This window comes from Microcebus murinus, chromosome 2 (assembly GCF_040939455.1).
Source record: "Microcebus murinus isolate Inina chromosome 2, M.murinus_Inina_mat1.0, whole genome shotgun sequence".
NCBI classification, from domain to species: domain Eukaryota; kingdom Metazoa; phylum Chordata; class Mammalia; order Primates; family Cheirogaleidae; genus Microcebus; species Microcebus murinus.
This window is the reverse complement of record NC_134105.1, coordinates 62,558,856-62,583,007: the sequence shown is the minus strand read 5'-3', so window position 1 is coordinate 62,583,007 and position 24,152 is coordinate 62,558,856. Positions and strand designations below refer to the sequence as shown.

At 32.6% G+C, this 24,152-nt stretch overlaps 1 protein-coding gene across 1 annotated transcript in view; it reads left to right on the top strand.

The window, feature by feature from the left end:
* Positions 1 to 24,152, top strand: part of ADGRL4 (adhesion G protein-coupled receptor L4) — a 107,096-nt gene that overhangs the window by 80,853 nt on the left and 2,091 nt on the right. Inside the window, exon 14 of the mRNA XM_012787259.2 lies at positions 23,611 to 23,702. Coding sequence (XP_012642713.1) covers positions 23,611 to 23,702 — 92 coding nt within the window. The remainder of the gene's footprint in view (positions 1 to 23,610; positions 23,703 to 24,152) is intronic.

The following is a 24,152-nucleotide window of genomic DNA, read 5'->3' as shown; positions in this document are numbered from 1 at the left end:
AGTATTCCTCAACAGCAGGGAAGAAAAAGATTATTGTATAGTGTGCCTAAGAATAAAATGGTGGAGAAACACACAAAGACTTTAGCTATTCTATAAGCACAGAAAAGTCAGAGAAGTCAAAAGAAGTTGTAGCACTTCCCAACTCAATTGGAGTTATGTACATGAAGAGAATGGGTTGAATGGAGACATGGTTGCCCCTCTTTGAAGAATTGAAGGAACCAAGATGAAAATGATATCCAGTGAAGACCAAGTAAACAATGTCTACCATCTAGGTGGATGCTATCTCACAAACTGAAACTACTAACAATAATAATAACCAAGTAATATCATGACACTCCCCATCGTCAGCAGGTGGTCAGACCCTTCCAATCTCTAAGACCAGAGTTGTGGAGTTTGGCAATGGAGGTACAATATCTCAGGACCAACCATACTGCCCCTACTCATAAACACAAACATATACACTCCAACTTTCTAGAATGGAAAAAGAGGTAAAGACTAGATTTTCTAACATCTAAAATTACTAAAATCTCTGGCATGTAGATTTATGTCAGTGACTAGAGGGAAAAAAAATTTACTTTTATGTTAAAAAAACTTACATTTCACCCTTTCTAAACTGAGAAACACAGCTTATTCCTTAATACTCAATCTCCTTAAATCCATCACATTTTTATCATCCCATTTTATAGTGAAAAAAATGTAGACTTTGATTCAAAATGTTAAGTAACTGGCCCAGTGCTCTTAAGTCTTCAGGTAAATGTTGGCTCTAGAACTTGAAACTATTTCTTATCTTAATCCTACTTTTCATTTTACATTGCCTTTTTTGCATTTGCCTTCTAACCTATCTGCTGCTGCCATTCTCTCCCATTTCATTTTAATCTGTCCAGAATTAAATGCCCCAGACTCAGCTCAGATAATGAGAGCTATTAATAATAACAATAAGAATTTTAATGTTAAGCCCCAGTATATTCCCAGAAGGAATCTAAACATTCTTCATGTATTAGCACGTTTAATCTAATCCTTAAAACAACTCAATAATGGCTCTGGGGGGGTGGACATGGGGTGGGGCATGTGTGTGTGTGTTTTATTTTATTTTGAAGTAGGAGAAATTGAGCTATAGAGTGATTACACAGCTTGCCCAACAAACAGCTGGTAAGTACCCTAGTTGGAACTCACATTCATGAATTGAAATCCATTGCCTACTTCCTGAATTCCAGTTCTGGTAGTTGCCTTTGCCTATAGTTCAAACACCATATGCTGGTATATAAAGTCCTCAGTAATCTAGCTAAACCCTGTCTATTTTCAGCCTTATTTCATGTTGTCTCTCTCCAAACCACAACCCCTCCAAGAACTTTACCCTTTTCAAAATACTTGCTATCCTTTGGATATTTTCTTGGTCCTTTGCACTCAGTAATTCTGTCACCTTATACAAAATTCTATTGCCTGAAATCTTATTAATTAAGACATATAGCTATGAAAACCTTTCCAGGTCTTTCTGCAACATGCTGCTATAGAATTTTGATTCTAACCTTTAATGTTCTCTTTTATTGTTCACAATGATTTTCTGTGTGCATTGCACTATTCATGTCTCCACACAAACACTCAATCATAGAACTATTAAGTTTCTTAATTTAAATGAGGCAGCAGGAAAGACCATGTAATCTTTCTTAAACTATTTGTCTATCCTGTAGGCTGGATTCCTAATGTGTAAATGAAAGTAATGATGCCAGCACAACATAAGGCTATGGTAAAAACAAAAAGAAAAATTTTTTAAAGTCTATTCTTTAACAACTGAAAAAAGGAAATGCACAGTAATTTGGAGGACAATCTTACAGCTCCTGTATACTTTTTGTATTAAAAATTAAATCAAAAGACTAATTTTAAAACCATGATTTTCACAGCAAAAAAATTATATGCAAGGGAATGTATGTATGGCCAAATATTGTGTTTGTGCGTGTGTGTGTGAGTGTGTGTGAGAGAGAGAGAGAGAGAGAGAGAGAGAGAGAGAGAGAGAGAGAGAGAGAATATGTACAGATCTGCAGATCCTGATTTTTTAAATATTGATGAATAAGTGGCAACATTTAATCATAGCAAGATATGATTATAATACTTGTGCCTGTTACTATATAGAATTTGTTAAAAGTCTTTAGTAAACTGTGCCAGAAAAAGTTTAACTAAATAAAAACGAAGTAAATGTGAAATATATTAAAGCAAAAAAAAATAGAAACTTAATAGAATAAATAGTATTTATTTTCCAGAAAACAAACTTAAATAGATAATTAGGGACAATTTTTTATGGCCTTAAATAAGGGACAAGATTGCTTTCACAGCTTTCTCCAAATAAGTCTAGGAAGACACATAGTCTAGAGAAGAAATCTCTGTAGAGCAACTTGCAATCACTTTCATTGTTACATGGAATCCTTGCATTTCATCTATCAAGTAAGAACTACTAGAGGGAGGACTACAGACTAATGCCTTAAATGGTATTTGCCTTTTTTAATGAATGGAGCCCTGGGGTGTGCCTGGTTTGGGATTATGATGTAAAATGCCTTTGAGACAACAGGTAAATGAGTAAGAACTGAATTAGTTCAGCACTAGTGGCTTTTTCTACCCCTAGGTGTGTTGTTTCAAACAAATATTCAAGCTTTTAATCTACTCTGATAAGTGTTAACTACTTAGGTATTTGAACAGCAACATTTTCTGCATTGATCAAATGAAAGTACTTCTTCAGGTGTTGATTCATTAATATTAAGGATTTCTTAGAATTCTGAAATATGAACCAGTGACCCCCACTGATTCCATCTACCAATCACTACATTTAAAATATTAAGATGTGACCGTACTTGAAAAGGTGTTGCCATGCTTTTGAAAGATTGAGCTATACAAAGAGGCTTCTAAATCTTTGTAAAGCAAGCTGCAAACTGAAGATAATTTCCATAACTTATTTCTTTCTTCAATATTTTTAATCTTTAATGTGGAATTCTTTCAACTAAAACTATGCAAGTGATTAGATTCAAGTGCACAAATATAAAGAAGAGTTTGTAAAAATAATTAAACTTTTAAATAGAAATTGAAGTTTCCCATATACACATTCAGTACTGAAGAATAGAATTTGCTTGATTGAGACAAATACTAATTAAGCTATGTCCAAATAGGGCATTTTCTTTTGAAAAAATGTGAGCTTTTATTTGATTTTAAATCAAAACTCTTAAAATTGTGTGTTGTTATATCACTACTGTTAACTTCTATTCAGGTCTTCCCAGAACTCCACTCATTTTTTGTGGTGACCTCCTCTAATTATTCTTTCTATGTCTGCAATCTCTTCATTCCCTTTTACCAGGAAATACCTATTAAACCTACTGAAAATGAATTTTTACATAACCTTTACAAAACGGGCCATGTCTATATATATTTATTATGTGATGCATTCTTATATTTTCAATTGCACAAATTGATGTTGATTGGAAGAAATGCAAATATTATAACACTGTGTAGAGTAAAAATGAGCATTCCATCCTACATCCTACGTACTCCCCATAACTACTCTTTTTCTTAATATTTACTCTGTATCCTTCCAGACCTTTGCCATGTGAGTGTATTTGATTAGAAATTTTAAAAATTGAAATTGTCTATAACTTGCAATATATCATATTCCCTCTTTCTTTTTAGAATATACAGTTCCAGCATCTTTTTATCACTGCATATTATGAGTATGCTCTAATTTAGTAAAACTACTTCCTATTGTTGAATATTTAATTTGTTTCAAATTGTACGTATTACATATAATACTGCACAGATAATCTTTGTTCCAATATAGTTACATATATCCATTTTATAAAATTGTTAAGAAGTACTTCTTAGAAGTAGAATGCAAGCATATATGTTTATAAATTATACAAATTGTCCTTCAAAACTATTAATTCGATTCATACTTCTACCAACAACATATAAAAATGTCCTTTTGCTGACATTCTTTCCAACACTAGATACTATCTTCTGAGGTGTCTAAATGGTTAAATCAGAATACAATAATCAAAAGTAAGGATTAAGATAGATTAGGATGTTATGACAGTGGCATAGTTGACACTGTGAACCAAATCTTTGTTGTGGAGGCTGTTCTGTGCATCATTAGGAAATTTATAAGCATCTCTGGTCTCTACTCACTAGATACCATCTACCATCAACACCTAAATATGACAACCCAAAATATCTCTATACACAGCCAGATGTCCTCTGGGGGATCATATCCCCAATTCCCTTCATTGGGAACCAATAGTTTAGACATGGATGTTAGTTGTCTTGAATAGGAGTATATTTTGCAGTTGTCAACAAATAGCATAAATATATGAAAAATAATTAAAATCATGGTTTAGGCACTGCACTTTAGATGACCATATCAAAGTTATATTAGAAACACTATCCATTGTAATTTTAAATGTTCTGGATTATAGCATCAATATTTTAATTTAATGTCATCATATTTGTTAGGGACATCTTTCAGTGACTTCTGTGGTTCAAGATACTTTAATATTCTAACCTTTATCCATAGTATGTATTAATAAGTGCCTGTAACATTTTGACACTTTTGTCATGTTACTCTGACCTTCTTAAAACAATAGATAACAAGAATTTAAAATAAGAAAAAGTAGAATCTAAAAAAAGAAAAAAAACAACATAAATAATACATTGGTAGTTTTCAATATGTTCTTATATGTGAGAGTTGTATTCTTACTGGGAATACCTTCAAAGATAACATCCTTGGGACTCATATTAGAAAATTTCATAAAAATTGAATAACCTCATAGAAATCAGATATCTAAAAGAAATTTTTAAAAAATCCCTTGGATCTCTCAAGCCCAATTAGAAATAACTGATTAAGATGAAGTTCATAACTAGTATTTCCTTAAGAATGTAGCTTTACACTGAGGAATGTTACATAATGATATGATAAAAAGAGAAAAACTATGGATGTTGGTAGAGCTAGATAGTCGTTAGAATTATTATTCACTGTACATTTCAGTAGTTTTTTCATCTTTATGAAACACTTTTAATATATATCATTAATCCCCACAGAAGCCTCAAGAAGTATATGAAAATAAAAATATTAATAGTAACTGCATTTAGTAAAAGACAATATTTTACTAGATTTTCACACTATAGTACTATAATTTTGACATATCTACTTATGAGTACCTAGAGGGGTTCTGCTTTATAACTTTTTAAAAATGTGGAACAATTCCTTGAAAAGGACTAATTACACTAAAGCAAATTATGTGCATTCTTTTGTAACTAACAAGATAAATCTTTCAAGTTTCTATTCACTAAGAATTCATAAAACTCCTTAAACTTGGCCATACTCTGGTCATCTTTGGACTTCTGATCACCTTCTGAGAGTAACACGATATCCTTGCCCAAGCAGATCTGCAATAAGAGGGAGCGCTTCTTTGAATTAGTTTTATTAACATTTGCAGAGCCTTTGTTCAACACATCTGAAGATATTTAAACTTCCGTATAAGTGTTTATCATCTCCCACTGTTCCCTTTTATATACCCAGCAAATTATGAGTTACTCATTCTGGGAGAATGGGCTGTCAATGTGGCCCTATCTTGATGTCTTTCTCTCCTAGGAAAACATTGCCCTGTCTGCTTTCAGGGCTTCCCAAGGAGTGAATATTTATATTCCTTCTGATGCAAAAAACATGCCTCCTGATAGTAACTGATCAAAAAGAGAGCCCAGTTGTTCAGTGTCAGGGTGCAGCTTTTAATCATTAGAGCTCAATTCATATTTATTTGGGTAAGAGCTACCATTATGTCTGTATTTTAAATAAGTGAAAACTAACATTTAGGAACTTAAGCAACTTAGGATCACTCAACTACTGAGGAACAAAGATGAGCTCAGGCTTCCAGAGTTTACATTCTGCACTGTTGCACCACGACACATATTCTTTCATCTTCCCTTACACAAGAGGTCGAAGGGAGTAGATCTTTGTTAGGTGCATGAAAAACTTATTCTTATATCCTGGTTTTCAGAAATGGTTTCAGGATGAGTTTTGAGAAATCTAGCAACTTCAGAACTTCTAAAAATTATTCATAAACTTTTAATTATTTAAATTCCATTCTTTAGATAATTCACTTAGGATAATGGTCTCCAAATGGTTCCAAAAGGCATTAATTCATTATTTCTTTATGGCTGAGTAGTATCTCACAGTATTAGTAGTATCCCATGGTATACCACATTTGGTCAATCCACCATGAATTAATGGGTACTTGGGTTGATTCTGCATCTTTGCAATTGTGAATTGTGCTGTCATAAACATTCTAGTGCAGGTGACTTTTTGATAAAATGAATTCTCTTGCTTTGAGTAAATACCCAGTAGTGGGATTGTTGGATTGAATGGTAGGTCTACTTATAGTTGTTTGAGGAATCTCCATACAGTTTTCCATAGAGGTGTACTAATTTTCAGTCCTACCAACAGTGTATAAGCATTCCTTTCTCTCTGTATCCATACTAGTATCTATTGGTTTTTAGACTTTTAATAAAAGCCATTCTAACTGGGGTAAAGTGATATCTAATTTTGGTTTTAATTTGCATTTCCCTGGTGATTAGTGACATTGAGCATTTTTTCATATGTTTATTGGCCATTTGTCTACCTTCTTTTGAAGAGTTTCTGTTTATGTCTTTTGCTCACTTTTTAATGGAGTTGTTTGATTTTTTTCTTTCTCACTTGTTTGAGTTCTTTGTAGATTCTGGTTATTAGCCCTTTATTAGATGTATACAAATCAGTAGCATTTCTATATACCAATAACCATCAAGCTGAGAGTCATTCACAATAGCTACAAAGATAATAAAATACCTAGGAATATTCTTAATCAAGGGGGTGAAAGAACTCTACAAAGACTACTATGAAACAATGAAGAAAGAAATAATAGATGACACAAAAAATTGGAAAAACATATCATGCTCACAGATCAGTAAAATCAACATTGTTAAAATGTCCATACTACCCAAAGTGATTTACAGATTCAGGGCAATCCCCATAAAAATTCAATGTAATATTTCACAGATCTAGGAAAAATAATTCTACCCTTCATTTGAAATCAGAAAAGAGCCAAATAGCCAAAGCAATATTAAGTAAAAGGAACAAATCTATAAGCATCACATTACCAGACTTCAAACTATACTACAAGACTCTAGTTACCAAAACAGCATGGGATTGGCATAAAAATAGAGACACAGACCCATGGAACAGAACAGAAAACCCAGATATAAAATCATCCACATACAGCCAATGAATCTTTGACAAAGCAGACAACAGTATACACTGGGAAAAGAAGCCCTATTCAATAAATGGTGCTGGTAAAATTGGATAGCCACATGCGGAAGAATGAAACAGGATCAATCTCTCTCACTACTTACAAAAATAAATTCAAAATGGATAAAAGACTTTAACGTAAGGCATGAAACCATAAGAATTCTAAAAGAAAATTTAGGAGAAACTTTTCTAGATATTGGCCTAAGCAAGTAATTTATGAAGAAGGCCCCAATAGCAATCACAGCCACAACAAAAATAAATAAATGGGACTTGATTAAATTAAAAAGCTTTTGCACAGCTAAGGTAATAATCAACAGAGAAAATAGACAACCTACAGAATGGGAGAAAATATCCGTAAGCCATAGATCCAATATTAGATTCTTTAAAAACATTTATGATTTTCTCTATTGTAATCCTTATTAATATAAGTATTATTAAATTAAAAGTACAGGTAGTGTGAAAAGTAAAAATCTTGGAAAGATATGTGCTATACCTTGAATATTTCAATATATATCAAATCTTTGTCAAGTATTGAAGCCCCAATAAGGCTGTGCTAGGAACTGAAGGGATATAAATGAAGGTGAGACCTTGCTCTCAAAAAGTATATCAAAGTGACATATAAACAAATAGCTCTAAGACAAGACATTATTAGTAAGTTTGAGGCAATATTTTAGAAAAGCAGATCTGATCTGTTCATCACCTCCACTTTGTGTTTACACTTTTCTTGGTTTCACATTGCTTTTGGGATCAAGTCTAAAACTTTTCCCATTGCTTATGATAAGTATGACCCTATTTGTTTATTTATCAGCAAACAGACCCTTTGGAGAATGAAAGTAGGTGACAAAACACTTCAGATTGGTTTTATTGTATCGGTGGGGCTACAAAACAGCTCTATGCTAAAATCTATTTTCAAAAGTAGTTTCTCTCCTAAAAAGTAAAAGTGATTTGGGTTAGAACCATGTGGCTGACAGTGGCAGCCTATTTGAACCCTTCTTCCACTACTACCTGATAACATGCAGGAGGTAGCTATTCCTGACCACCTGTTTCTGAGCGTGTTTTCATGGGAGGTGATGCTTACACTGTATCTAGATAGAGTCAGAAAAGAGAGATGAGATATTGCTGCTTATCTTCCGAGTTTCACCGCATGTGAAAGTCAGAGTGTGTTCACTACACATGTGACGTCCACAGGGTACCCCGGTAGATGTGGCAGAAGTTAGGGGTGGATCACAGCAAATCTCTCTGAGCTTATCCTAATCAGATGTTAACAAATGAAAAATCCAGCTAAATGCTAAAAGGAACAGAATTCTGGTCAACAGACATAAAAATACCAGGGAAAGAAGGACATGTGGACACTTTACCTAGATAAGGTACTACATCTTCTAGCCCCTATCTGCTGCTCAGCTGCTCTCAGGTGGACCCTCTGTATTTGATCACATGGGCTGCTTGACAGTTCCTGAGAGGCTGTACATACCTTTCCATCTCAGCACCTCTTCACTAAAACATTCCCCATCACTTCCTTCTGTCCCTCCCTCCATCTAGTTACTTTCTATTTGTCTTTCAGGTAGGAACTCAACACTTCCTAAGGAAAGTCCTTCCTGACTCATTGATTTATAATAAATCTTTTTGTTTTATGCCTTCATAGAAGCCCACTTTTTTTCTCTTTTGGAATGTTTTTCTCAACTTATAATTACATGTATTAATGCAAATAACTGATTAATATCTGTCATCTCCAGGCAACTGTAAGGTCTGTGAAAACACAACCTTATGGATTTTCTCCCACTATATTATCCTTAAGTTTTAGCATGCAGTAATCACTCAAGTAATACTGTTGAATGAATAAATGAATGATGCACCAATCATAATAGTTACTCAAAAATGTTATTTTCTTTCTCATATAGGAAATTTAAAGAAATCATAATCATCATGGAAATAGGACTATTTTGAGAAATTTTTACAAAAGAGAAAAATGTGCAGCATTCATTATAACCTATCACTATTACTTTATTTTTTTTCTTCTTAGGAGATGTTTACTATACCCTTATATGTCAAGCTACGTATGCATGCTTTGACTAGAATGTTTTGTATTTAACTGAAGAAAATAAGGCCCTGGCCAAACAATGTCATAGGGTTCTTAAAAGCAATATGGTTGGTAAAGAATACACACAATGGGTCCTTTCTATGTCCTGGATTTCTAAAATAGATGAGGATAATGACATTAACTCTGTATACAGAGCTACTGTTTAAAAAATAAAATTAAAAGAACAAGAGCATTCTTTAAAAGGTAAAAAAGGACAACTATAGTATTTGGAGGATGATTTTATGTCTCTTCTGTTTTTACCTTTTAAATTAAATTTAAATTGGCAATAATTTTAGATATATTTTTTAATTTAATTGTGCAAGTTCAATTTTAGATTGTAAGCAAATAATTATATGAATTCATATAATTTTTATAAATTTATAATTTGATAAACTTATATAAAGTTTTTCATTATTACTAATCTCTATCCACATTTTATGCTGCAAGTATATGCAAAAACATTTTCCATTGCTTATGTCTTAACAAAAGAGACTTCATCACATTCTTTTCATTGTCACATTAAATGGAACAATTGTTATAAATGCTCTTCACATACATTTTTTCCAACACCTTTGTTCCTTTTCTAGTGTCTTTCCCTGGCTTACAAACATCTACAGTTAAAACCAACTATAAAAATAAGCCCCTGACCTTCACTTACATCCATGGGGATCACTTTATATCCTTCATGTTTAGAACTTCCAATTTTCTTCTCCTTTTGATTCTATTTTTAAGACTAGTAAATTTTTCTTTCAAACACTAAATAAATTCAGCTATTAAGATATTCCTAATAGAAACATGTTAAAATATGAACTGTGAATACTCTGTTAATGCCTAAAATGTTTATATGTTAGGATGGGATTTTAGCCATATAAAATAGAGCAATTATTTAGCTATAACATGAAATGAGGAAGTTTCCAGTTAACTTGCTGATTAAGACTTTTGTTATGGCCTACTTGTGTGCCCGCGTCTTAGGTTAATGAATGTACATCATAAAATCCATGAATCTATAGTTTCTGTTAGATATAAAATATTGAAGATTTCCCATGGTATCTATTCAGAAAATAAAAGAAATATAACTAAATTCTTTCCCTTTACTCAACATTATTCCTGGAGGGTCATTTTGTTGTATATTTTTTCAAATTTCATAAAATTTTTCATATTTTTAGAATTTAGGATATATCTCTCAGTTTCTATTGGCTTATTTAGCTACAAATAATCTATTTTTAATCATATATAATATTGTATCAAAATCAAGATGGTGACAAAATAAAAATGTAATTTTTAAAATTTTTTTTTTAAAATTAATGGTTGACTACTCCTTTACATAGGCTGTTTAGGATATATGGGAATTTAATATCGAGTCCATCCTTCACCCTTTTATTCATTCAACAAATGTTTATTGAACATATTTTATATGCCACTCTTCTGGATCCTGAGAATACATCATTGAATAAAACAGAAAAAAGAGCTTACTCTTGGATCTTGGATTCTAGACCAGGAGTCATCATCAATGGCCATGGTTTGTTTTTGTAAATAAAGTTTTATTGAGATTCAGCATATCCATTTGTTTACGTATTGTCTAAGGCTGCTTTAATAGTAGCATAGAGTTGAGTAGTTGTTATAAAGATCATATGACTCTCAAACCTCCAATATTTACTATATGGACCTTTACAGAAAATGTTTTTTAACCCCGAATCTATACTAGAGTAATATAAGAAGAGATAGCTCTCCTCTCTATAAAATATCCCAGAATATCACAGTGGATATATGGATATATCTTATATTCCATATCTCGATATGGATATATCATATATCAATATAAAGTTCACACTATGCAAATATCCCTTACATCCGAGAAAGCTAGAGCTATAAAGTTCCTGTTGAGATTAGCATAGTACCAACATTTTAGAGCCTAAAGAAAGCAAAGGAGCAAGAAGATTGAACTCTAACGAATATCAAAAAGGTCAATTATAAACCATGATCCAGTATTTTTCTAGAAGAATATTGTTCCTAAATCTTCCATTTGGCCAATTGGCACAAAATGAATGTTTGTCATTGCAATGAATGGATTTATGCTTCCAACTTGGGTTATGCTCTAGAATATAATGATATATTATTATGATAATGATATACATATATGATATATCCATATCTTGATATGATATATCCATATCTTGATATATCCATATTTCAGTAATTCTGTTTATGGATCACTCTTTAAATAAAGTTATCCCTTCCTTTCAATAAACTCCTTGAAGATAGCCAGGTTTCTGACCTATAAATTACAATTCTACCCTGAAAAAGTATCAAAAATGAAGAATTGTTGACACAAATGATAAATGTTTGACTTAATCTTGAATTATATCCATTTCAATAATTATTTTGCTGGTATTATTTCAGGGGAAAGTCCTGAGAGTGGAAAATAATTCTCTGTTTTATATTAAGGATATATTGCCCAAAAATAAAGACAAATATAAGTTCTGATAGTTTAATATGCTATTTATAAGTCCAATGGAACTATGTAACAAAATAATGCTTATCCAGCTTTCAAATAAATATACATTATATAGATTTTTGGACACTTCAAATATTGAAAACAATTTGAAGAATATAATTCTATATGAATTTTATAACCTACCGATAATAATTAATGTTTGTTCAAAACTTAAATATTGGGCACTATTCTGAGTGCTTTACATTAATTATGTAATTTAATACAAACAAAATCTCTATGAGAAAAGTACTAATATTATTCATGTTTTACACACTAGGAAAGCAAGGTACAAACAATTAAATAAATTGCCCATTTAATAAGCATCAGACCTGGAATTTCAATCTAGGATTGTAGTTGTAAAGTCCATTTATTCTATTTATTTTGAAAGTACATCTGTTGCTCTCTTAAAACTGTCCTATCCATCTATACTGAAAGCCCTGACTTCAGCATTTTACAATTCATCCATGTAACAAAAAGCACTTGTACCCCCTAAATCTATTGAAATAAAAAAGAGCATGTATTTTCTGCTGATATTGAAATAATCCCCCCAAATTTTAAAAAACTGTCATACCATGTAAGAAAGTGGGCTCCAAACTTTTTTGAGTAAAAGAGCCATCAGTAAAAAGTATATCTCAATAATTGTATGTTTACATTTTGAAAATGTATACATTTACTAATTTACTATTATTTCATTACATTATTTTAAATTATATATTATGTATATTATAAAACATACTTTAAGATATAAGTTTAAAGAATAAAAGATGAAAAAACAATAAAGTAATTCAATATGATCCTCACTAAAATATCAACATTTCACTTTTTAAAATGAAATATTGATTACATTTTAAATACAGCAATCCAAAGATATAGATCTAACTTCAGTTTATTTTAATACTTGGTTTTAATGACTATCAGATCTGCAGTCTCAAAGATACATCAAATCTGTACTCTCACATTATGTGTAGTAGATGTACCACCCTGAGTACTCTGTTCTAATACTTATTTCTTCAAATCTTCAGTAATGCTTTCTTGTACTTTCCAGAAGTTTTTACTTACAGAAAAATTTTAAATATATCAGTTTTAATTGTAATGTATTCTTCATGTTCCCTGATACGTTATTTTGGCAATCCATTTTGTAGACCACTAACATGAACCTGGAAACTGTATTGGGACTCTAAAGGATGGAAAGCTTTGTTGTTTACCAGAACAGGAAAAACCTCCATATTCTTAGATTCCTTGACTGAAAAGAACAGTGAGAACAAGCATCTCCAGAAGAGGATTGCTGGCACAGGATACTAGATCCTATTCACTGTTAACAAAGCCTTCATCCCTGGCGTCATGACTAAGTGCAGTGAACACTAATGCCATATATCTAACCACATTGCTACTCGTATTGACATTTTACTCCTCTCCTTTTAAGCATTTCTAAAATGAAGCAATCGTTAACTATTCAAGTAATTAAATATCTACACAATTAAATTTCTTAAAATTTTAGATGTCGGTTTAGCTTCTCTTCACTTGTCCTTCATCTGTAATCTGGTAGTTGTATAAAGTGCTCATGAGCATCAACGCCATAACCTGACTGCTGGGTATGAACCTTGGCTCTGCTACTTTCTAACTGTGTCACTTTGAGCAAGTTATTTAGCCTCTCTCTACCTCTGTTACCACAAACCTGAAACAAATGTAATAACAACAACAATAATAATAGTAATGGGAGTAGTATTAAGAAGAAAAAATACTTATTTCATAAAGCCAGTGATAGGGTTAAATAAATTAATAATTAAAGAATACTTGGAACAATGTCTGGCACACAGAAAGCACTCAATAAGTATTTAGCTCTCAAAAATATAATTTTTTTGTCGTTGACTTGAGTTTCAATGTTATAGTAGTTTATAAGTACATGCAAAATGCCATGTTATCTCAGAACAATTGTTCATCCAATTGTATTCCCCAGCAGTCAATGCTTGTGTGGGAGAACATTGCTGTCTTCTAAAGTATAAATATCAAGAGACTAGCACAGTTTCCTGAATACTGTTAACATCCCAGAGTGATGTATTAAGAATTCTCTCCTCTTGTGATATTCAGAATCTACTTGAGTATATTTATTATGTTTTCAGATTGTTTCATATGTTTCAATACATTTCAGATTACTCAACTTTTTTTCATATAATTGTAGATGGAACTCCCATTTCACTTAGGTCTAATCCCTCCTGAACTGGGTTTTGGTAATCTTAGTGGAGAAATATATTTTACTACTGTAAATATTCCCAAGGCTGTAAGTCCTGAGCCTGATGAGTGCTAAGCAAGATGAGCCTCATGGTGTTATGACAGAAATGCTTCCTAGCAGTATTGTGTAGGTATATGTGGGCAAAAAAATTATTCTTTGTCACAATTCCGACAATAAGTCAACAAAAACTGTGGCGTTGTAATTTCTGTGAGTTTTCACTAAGTTTATACTAATGCCATTTTACACCTAAGCCTTATACATTTTATTTCTAACCATTATGTTACATTATAACAAAAGGTATTTAACAGGTGCCAACCGGATCCACTTCTTCCTCACACAGCCTTACTACAAACACTCAGGGGTCTCCAAGGGGCAAGAGTTCTGCCAAACCCAGATGTGTTCTTTTCTGGCCCCAATCCTTTTAGATGCCCTTTCCTCCACTACATAACTTTAGGACATTTTATCAATCTTATCACATACACATACATTCAGGTTCCACAATAGTTGGAGCATCTGAAAATGTACTGCCTTACTTTCTCTTCCTTTGAAGTCTCTTTTCAAACAGTTACAGATCAGTCTATATGAAAAGGGTGACTTCCTTGGGGTTTTCCACTAAGAAGCCAATGTCCTCAGATTACAAAAAGATCAGATGTGAAAATAATTTGAAAGCTATGAAGTTAGGGTTGCCATACAAAATGCAGGATGCCCAGTTACTTGAATTATAAGTAAACAAGGAATTTTTAAGTATAGGTATGTCTCAAATAATATATGGAACCAATATTTGGAACCAGGATACTAGTTTCCTATATTTTGATTTGCTACATCTTGCATCCCTATGAAAAGGGCATGTAAAGGTGAGTATTATACAGAAGAAAAGGTGGTTGGTAGGTACTTGAAAGTACAAGCTGCATTTATGATTTCCTGGGAAAGAAGTCATTTACTCGTTACAATTTGTCTTAATCTTTTTAAGAAACAGAAGCAGAATTCACAAATAATAAACAAGGGAGACTTTATATAATTGCCTACTCACCAAATATCTAGAACATCAATAATAAACATGAGTTAATGATAAACTGGCATTTATTTTAAACTGAAGTTTTTATTCAAAAATAATAAACACTGTGATTACAGGATATTTTATCATATATGTTTAATGTATATGTGCAATGTATTATATATGTATACACATATATATGTGAATTTACATGCTTTTCTCCTTGTTTTAGTTTTCTATTGCTGCCACAACAAATTAGCACAATTTATGAGCTTAAGAGAATACATACTGTCTCACAGTTCTATAGGTCAGAAGCTTGGTATAGCATGGCTCAGTTGGTTCCTCTGTTTAGAGGCTCACTGGACTAAAATCAAGGCATCAGCCCCTCTGGAGGCTCAGTGTAGGGCAGGGGGTGGAATTTGTTTCCTGTTCATTCAAGTAGTTGACCAAATTCAGCTCCATGTGATTTGGGGACTGAAGCCCCATTTCCTTGCTGGCTGTTAGATGAGGGTCGTTTTCAGCTTGTGGAGGCCTCCCAAATTACCTGACCCATGGCCCCTTTTGTCTTCAAAGCCCATAACCTCTAGTGGAGCCTTCATTCTCTCTGCCTCCACTTGTCCATTTCTTCCTCATCTCTCCTACCTTTTCTTCTGCTAAATCTTTTCTGCCTTAAGTGCTCATGTGATTCTAGTAGGCCCAAGCAGATAATTCAGGATCACTTTTCTATCTTAAAGTTTATGACCTTAACTCTATCTGCAAAATCCCTTTTGCCATATTCTAGGAATTAGGGTGTGGACATTTTGGGGGAAGAGGGACATTATAATGCTTATCACACACCCAATTTTCTGATACTCTATATGATTAACATTGTAACTAAGGCATGTAATGTGGTGTTTCCAACCAGGAAATGGTAAAAAAAGAAAATCAGAAGACAAAACTTTAACCACATAATTTGAATTTAATTCATGAACAATTAATAGAGCATACTTTTTAATTTTGATGCTTAAGTTGATAACTACATACTTAGCCATTTCTATAATGGTCTAAGGATTGAGAATGAACAACTGTTTTATATGGCCATTTAGCAGGCCAGTAGAAACCTGCCCTTTGTTCATGGCAAAAGCAAATTTGTCCTAGGCCAGTTAATTTAAACATAATAAAACTATTTGAAAGGCCATAGAAGTTGTGATCATGACACATTCTTAAATGAACCAGATTCCTTTTGATATATATGAAAAATTAAAGCATGAGTCTAAAAGTGCTGTAAAAGAAATTTTCTCATTCTTTTTGTTGAGATCTAACATCAGCATATAGATAGCTTCATCAATTATTGAGAAAAAGACTAAGAAAGGAAAAATGACAGATTGGAATGCTTCATTTTGAAGTCTGATTTTGAAGCCCTTGGGTTGAATATACCTGTAGGTCTAAATTCTTCAGAATTAGCTCCTGTCCTTTCACCAGCTCATCTATTTAAATTTCTGGTTTTAAAAAATAAGGCACTTAAAAAATTGTAACACACTGTCAAACAACAAAATGTATGTGCTTTAACTTTTAAATATATGAACTGCATATATCTCAAGTTAAGAAACAGGTCTCTGTATAGATAAATATCACTTAAGATGAGATAAGGAATATGATTTTAAATTTAAAATATTACTTTCTCTCAAGGGTTGTGTTCATGACTTAGACTGATTTTTTCCTTCACAGTTATTTTCATTCTCTTCTGTATTCTGAAATGAAGCAGTGAATTTCAGAGTTCTTATGTTTGCCATGTAAGGTCCTTGTCTTGTTTATTCCTATAAAAATATCATGAACTCCAAGTTGACAACCTAAAATAGTTTTAAAATTAGACAAAAATTATAATGAGTAAATGTTCATTTACAAATCATTAATTAGCTCCTGTGCTTTTGAGGCACTAGTACTGAGAGATAAATAATCAGGGAACCACAGTGGATAAAGAAAGCACACACAGGTAAACACTAACAAGCAAAAATGCACATCATTTCAATGTACCATTTTCTTAATTAAGGTTAATATCAATGATTTTCTTTATACTTTAAAGAATTACTCAAGTACTTAAGTCTGTAATCATGATGTAGCCACTGCCATGTAAGCATATTGCTAATATTAATAGTATCTTTTTAACTGGTCAACTTAAAGTGCAGACATTTCTCATCTGTCCTCAAAGTCATTACCTGTGGATTAATTGCAAACTGTTTCTTTTTTTTTTTAGCATATTATGGGGGTACAAGTGTTAAGGTTATGTATATTGCCCATGCTTCCCTTCCCCCCTCGAGTCAGAGCCTCAAGTGTGACCATCCCCCAAACGTTGCACATCTCACTCATTGTGTTTGAATATACCCATTCCCTTCTCCCCCCTCCCACCTGCCCGACACTTGATAAATGTTATTCCTATATGTCCACTGAGGTGTTGATCCATTAATACCAATTTGATGGTGAGTACATGTGGTGCTTGTTTTTCCATTCTTGAGATACTTCACTTAGTAAAATGGGTTCCAGCTCTATCCAGGAAAATACAAGAGGTGCTATATCACCATTGTTTCTTAAAGCTGAATAGTACTCCATGGTATACGTATACCACATTTTATTAATCCATTCATGTATTGATGGGCACTTGGGTTGTTTCCACAACTTTGCAATTGTGAATTGTGCTGCTATAAACATTAGAGTGCAGGTGTCTTTTTCATGAAGTGACTTTTGATCTTTTGGGTAGATTCCCAGTAATGGGATTGCTAGATCAAATGATAGATCTACTTGTATCGCTTTAAGGTGTCTCCACATTGCTTTCCACAGAGGTTGAACTAGTTTGCAGTTCTACCAGCAGTGTAGGAGTATTCCTCTCTCTCCGCATCCACGTCAACATTTATTGTTTGGGGGCTTTTTGATAAAGACCATTCTCATTGGAGTTAAGTGATATCTCATTGTGATTTTGATTTGCATTTCCCTGATGATTAGAGATGTTGAGCACTTTTTCATATGTTTGTTTGCCATTATTCTATCTTCTTTTGAGAAGTTTCTGTTCATGTCCTTTGCCCATTTTTTGATAAGGTTGTTTGATTTTTTCTTGCTGGTTTTCCTGAGTTCTAAATAGATTCTAGTTATCAGCCCTTTATCAGATGTGTAGCTTGCAAATATTTTCTCCCATTCTGTGGGTTGTCTGTTTGCTCTCTTGACAGTTTCTTTGGCTGTGCAGAAGCTTTTTAATTTGATCAGGTCCCATTTATTTTTGTTGATGCTGTGATTGCCTTTGGGGTCTCCTTCATAAATTCTTTCCCTAGGCCAATGTCTAGAAGAGTATTTCCAACGTTTTCCTCTAGAATTCTAATAGTTTCACACCTAAGGTTCAAGTCTGTTACCCAGCGTGAGTTGATTTTTGTGAGAGGTGAACTGTTTATTATCAGAAATACTTTGTAATTCTATATCATCTTGTTTTGAGCTACTCTTTTTTCCTTATCTCAAACCCTTCATACTTCACAAAGCTCCCAAAAGATACTTTTCCATATTATGTAAACGACAGAGAGTTTAACTTAATTTCCATGTCTACTTACATAAAGGCCCATGCCTTTAGATGACTTTAGGTGATACTGATTCTTTACTTATGGCTTTTGACTCTGTTAGAAAAATTATTTCGAGTAATTTATATATTTATGAATAAAGAGAGAATGCAGACAATATAAAAGGAGTAAATGTAGGCTTTTCCAGTTACCCTAAATTTGCTGAATATTATGAAATGGGATATAATCCAGCAAATATAGAAAATTTGGGGTAACTGAAGAAAAAATTATTCTAAATAATTTTAGAAAATTACTATTCTGATAAAAATTATTATTCTGATAAAGATTAAAGAATTATTCTGATACTTGTTAAATAGTAAGGAACACTTTACTATGGCCACCTGTGATTAGGTGTCAAGACAATGGCAAAAGGAGAGACAGATTGACTCAACTCTGAAAACAGTAAAGACAACCAGGAAGGTATAGCCAAGGAGCAGCTTGAGGATAGTGGAATAATTACTAAGAAAAGACATCATGGGGAAAGAAAATTCTTGCTAAACTGACTGGAGAGGATTCTTGTTGAAAGGCAGGCCAGGGTAATCAAATATCAAGGGTGGGAGATGAGGAATTTGATTAAATATTGAGAGTGATCAGATATCAGAAGTGAGAAGATTCTCTCTAAACTGAGCAGGATTTTTGCCAGAACTACATTCCACAAGGATAGACTCTGAAACCCAAGGTTGAGGTCTAGTTGAGAAGCACCTGCTAAAGTTTGTTCAAGTGGAGAGTCTTGTAGGTTTTCTAGTGATTAAGGCAAAGGAAGACCATGTTGGCATACAGATTTTGCATTGTTCAAAACAGTCATGAATATGCATCATTTTCTGTATTTCTGTAGAATTGAACTCAGCTCTGATTTTATCATCTGAATAAATGTGCACTGGGAGGCAGTGTGCAGATAAGGTGGTTTTTGAATGGAGGTGGCAAGAAATGAGCCACGTAAATGTCGTAGAGCCCAGTGAGTACAACTTCCCTGCAGCATGCCTGGTGTCCTGCAGGAACCATGGAGAATCTACTGTGAATGGGGTGAAGTGGTCAAAATATAGAGAAGTAGTATTTGAAGGAAGATATATAGCAGGGATCAAAACATTTCAGACCTTCCAGGCCATTGTGAGATCTTTGGCTTTGGAGGGTTCTGAATAGAAAAAATATCTGCCTTACTTTTTTTTTGAGACAGAGTCTCGCTCCATTGCCCTGGGTAGAGTGCAGTGGTATCATCCTAGCTCACTGCAACCTCAAACACCCAAGCTCCAGTGATCCTCTTGCTTCAGCCTCTCAAGTAGCTGGGACTACAAGCACGTGCCACCATGCCCTGCTAATTTTTCTATTTTTAGTAGAGACAGAATCTCACTCTTGCTCAACCTGGTCTCAAATTCTTGAGCTCAAGAGATCCTCCCACCTCGACCTCCCAGACTGTTAGGATTACAGGCTTGAGGCACTGAGACTAGCTGCCTTACATTTTAAAGAGACTAATCTTACAGCTGTGATGAGACAGATTGTAGGAAGGCAAAGATGGCAGCAAGGAGATCAATTAGGAGGTTTCTGCGGTAGCCCATGGAGGCATGATGGTGGCCTCTTTCAGGATAATAGCTGTGGAGATAGTAAGTAGTGTTCATATGCTGAATATATTTTGATGGTAGAAGTTAAGGTTTTGCTGATGGATAAGACTGATAAGCTAGAAGAATGATATATTTTTTTTTTTCTTGAGATGGGGAAGATTGCAGCAAAAATAGGTTCATTGGGGGAAGAACAGCAATTCAGTTTGGGACATTTTTCTAATTCACAATGCCTATTAAACTTCCAATTGGAGGAGTCAGGGCTTAAGGATAGATAGTATTTTGAACCATTAAGTCTGATCACCTAGAAAGTGAGTGTGCTAGATAGGTCCAATGTCTGAAATCCAGAAAAATCACCTATTTCTCTGTGTTGTCTCCTTTGCCTCTACTGGTCATTCAAGATTGGCTTAGAAATCACATTTTAGGGTGTTCTCACCCATGTTTGTGCCACTGTGTTTCGTGCCACTGTGCAAACAACTGCTGGGCACTTTTTGAATTGCGTTGTACTTGCCTGTTGACTGATCATTGCCTCCATTACACTGTAAGTTCCTTGAAGAAAAGGTCTACAATGTGTAACTGATTCTTTATCATAAAAATTATTATGGGTAAAAATTATTATTCTAATAAAAATTAAAGAAAAAATTATTCCGATACTTGTTACATGGTAAGGAAGACTTCATTTAGGACTACTGTGATAGGTGGCAAAACGATGGCAAAAGGAGAGACAGGAAAGAGACAGACGCTTAAGACAAAATACATGTGATATTTGTCTCCGTCTTTCTCACCCACCTCGTCTCATGCTACTCTTCCCTTTGTTCACTACAGCCTAGACACCTTTATCAATTGTTTATAGGAATATCACTTTCTCAAATCCTCAAGCCTCAGGGCTTTTTTCTTTGCTGTTTTTCTTCATGGAGTGCTTTTATCACTTCATTCTTTGATCTACTAATGCATTATAATTTATAAGAACTGGGTTTAAATACTAAGTCCTAAAACAGGTACTTCCTGAGCCTTCATTCTAATCCATCTCCATTTTGTCTCTCCTAACAGTTCAAATTTGTGAATTAATAGCATTTACCAAGGTTTGTGGATTTATAAGTACTGTATGATTGTTCACTATCTAAAATTTCTTAATGGAATCTATGAGAGAAAAAGACCATGTTGTTTTATTTATTAATATGTATCCAGCCTTTGCTACTGTACCAAACACTTAATAGATGCTTTATAAAATTATTAGAATAAATGAAAATAAAAAGCTCCATATATTTGTATTATTATCAATGAATATGCATAATTTAATCAATGCATTTGTGGTTTTTTGATTATAAAATGATAAAACCTTTTGATAAAAATGTTTTAATCTGTTTTCTTATACATTTGGGAAAATATAGGCTTATGGAATAAGAATTAGTCTCCCACTTGCCCAGCAGCACCTGGTTTTTATAAGTATGTAAACAGAAAAAATGTACTTTCAAGATCTGGGTCACCCCAAGGGAATGTTCCATTTCCTCTCTTCACTATTTTATCATGTGATGTAGACTATCATATCCAAAATGTATATGTACTTCTGAAAAACCATAGCAGTATGAAGAACTATTTTTCAAAAACTCAGTTTTATAAAAATCAAATATTTAAGAAATTTGAATAAATGTTATACATTATTCATTTATGTGGAAAAATTGTGGGACTAAAGGACACTTTTTAAATCATTTCTTTTCTCTTATAATGCTTCCTTTGTTGAGACAAGTTTAATGTAAGTACCTCACAAAAATTATTTGGAGATTTTTCAAACCAATGATGGTTTGACATATATTATTTATGCTAAGCAAATTTTAATACTTTTATTATTTAAAAATATATCATACATTTATAAAATTAAGTACAATTGTTGATTTCAAATTTATTCAAAGAAGTTATAGCTATTGAAACCTAGAAAATACTAAGTATTCCACTTTCATAAGTATCAAAGGCTATTCATAAAAATAAATATTATGAAATTGTCATTTCAGTTAATTATTTGAACATACAAATAGGGTGAAACTGTCAACTAAATCAATTTAAATATACTTTATCTCTCCTCTGCAATTGCTAAAGTCTTTGTATGGAAGTATTACTGTAATTAGAATTAATTAATCATATAATTAGAGGTAATGGACATTTGGAAACAGGAAGAAGGGACTAGACTTATTCCTATAAGATTTCCTCTCAAGGACCTCTTCATGGAGAAGTGACAACACGAAATTCTCTGACTCGTTATTTTATACTGTTTTTTATAATAGTAATTACTAAATTGGATTTGAGAACCTATGTAAAACTCCTTAGAATATAGAAGAAAGAAAAAAGAAATTTTGGATATCTATAAACCTCTGAATAACTAATATAAGAATTATACTACTTTGCTATTGTCATTTCAAAATGGCTTTTGAAAATCTGTTTGTATTAATAAAATATATTCAATAAAGGATTAAACTTCCAATTATTTCTACAATATTTCATATTTTAAATTATTAATGTGCTTATATTAGAATAGATATACATTTAAAATATACCATTCATTTAATCTATGACACTACAAATATGACTTAAAGATTTCAAAAAACATAGGAAAAGAAGGACAAAACAGGAAACTTCATAATGCATTCACATTAAAAGGGGTAAAAACTGTATATTCTATTTAGCCCATATGACTAATGTAAATAATAGAATGTGTTTATTAAAAAAATTTATTTGCTTGCCAACAAACATTTATTTCATCGATTAATATTTTGAAAGCTTCTAAGGTTAAATCTAGGGAAAGGAAATCTCAACATAAATATTAAGAAAGATTCTACATGATTCTCAGAAAAGAAAGTACATTCAAACATTTTCTAGCAATAGAAATTAAAGTTGTTTTGTTGTGTTTTCTAATTTCCTTTCAATTTATTTTCTAGTCTCAAATTTTAAAGGATTAACAGAATTACCTCTAAAATTTCTCCTCAAAGAAACAGTATACAATTTAATGAACAAAAATTTGCTTTCTCAAGTGTTTATAAAGCTTTCCAAGCCAAAATTTATCTTAATGTGTATTATTAATCATATTAGTGGCAGCAAATGATACTCTTCAATCTTTAGGTATGATCTGAAGAAGTTTGCTGAACAGGTTGTTTAGCACAATCTGGCAAATTATACTAACTAGTTACAATTTTCAGTCATATGGTGAAGAACAATCACAGATTTATTTGCCTAAGTCTACTAGAGTATTTGTACTTTGTAATATATATTAAAATGCCATGATTTTTTTGTTTCTATCTTATTGAAATCTTCACTATTTATTTCCTCTATATGTATCTAATTTCCTATAAAAATTATCTCTTCTTTGAAATTAATGTATTTTCCCAGGTTAATCTTTTGGCTTTTGGAGTTATCATATACAAAGTTTTTCGTCACACTGCAGGACTGAAACCAGAAGTTAGTTGCTATGAGAACATAAGGTAAATGTTTCTTTAAATCCACTTTCTTTAGTAATTAAAATCTTTAGTAACTTAAAGTACAAATAATTTTTGGAATTATTTTCAAAATCATTATTTCATACTTTCTGTCACCATATCTAAAATATTTATTGGAAAATAGAATTTAATATGTTTAATAAGACTAAGCCACTGCAGATTAAATGGTAAGTGAAGCAATCTTTTCAAACAGACACCCCTTTGAAAGGGAACAGATGATGACTGTGTTTTAAACCAAAAGTAGCCTTAATGTTGTGTTGATTTTTTTGTTTGTTTTGTTTTGTTTTTGGTAAACGTTTCTCAGAGCTCAGCAATTGTTTCTTTCTTGTGATTTCCAGTTAGCATATTGCCTTGATTTTTCCTCAACCGCTGTCTTTAAAACTGATTTATTGAGTCCTTGAAAATGATTTGTTCAGGAAAAGCTGAAGTATACTA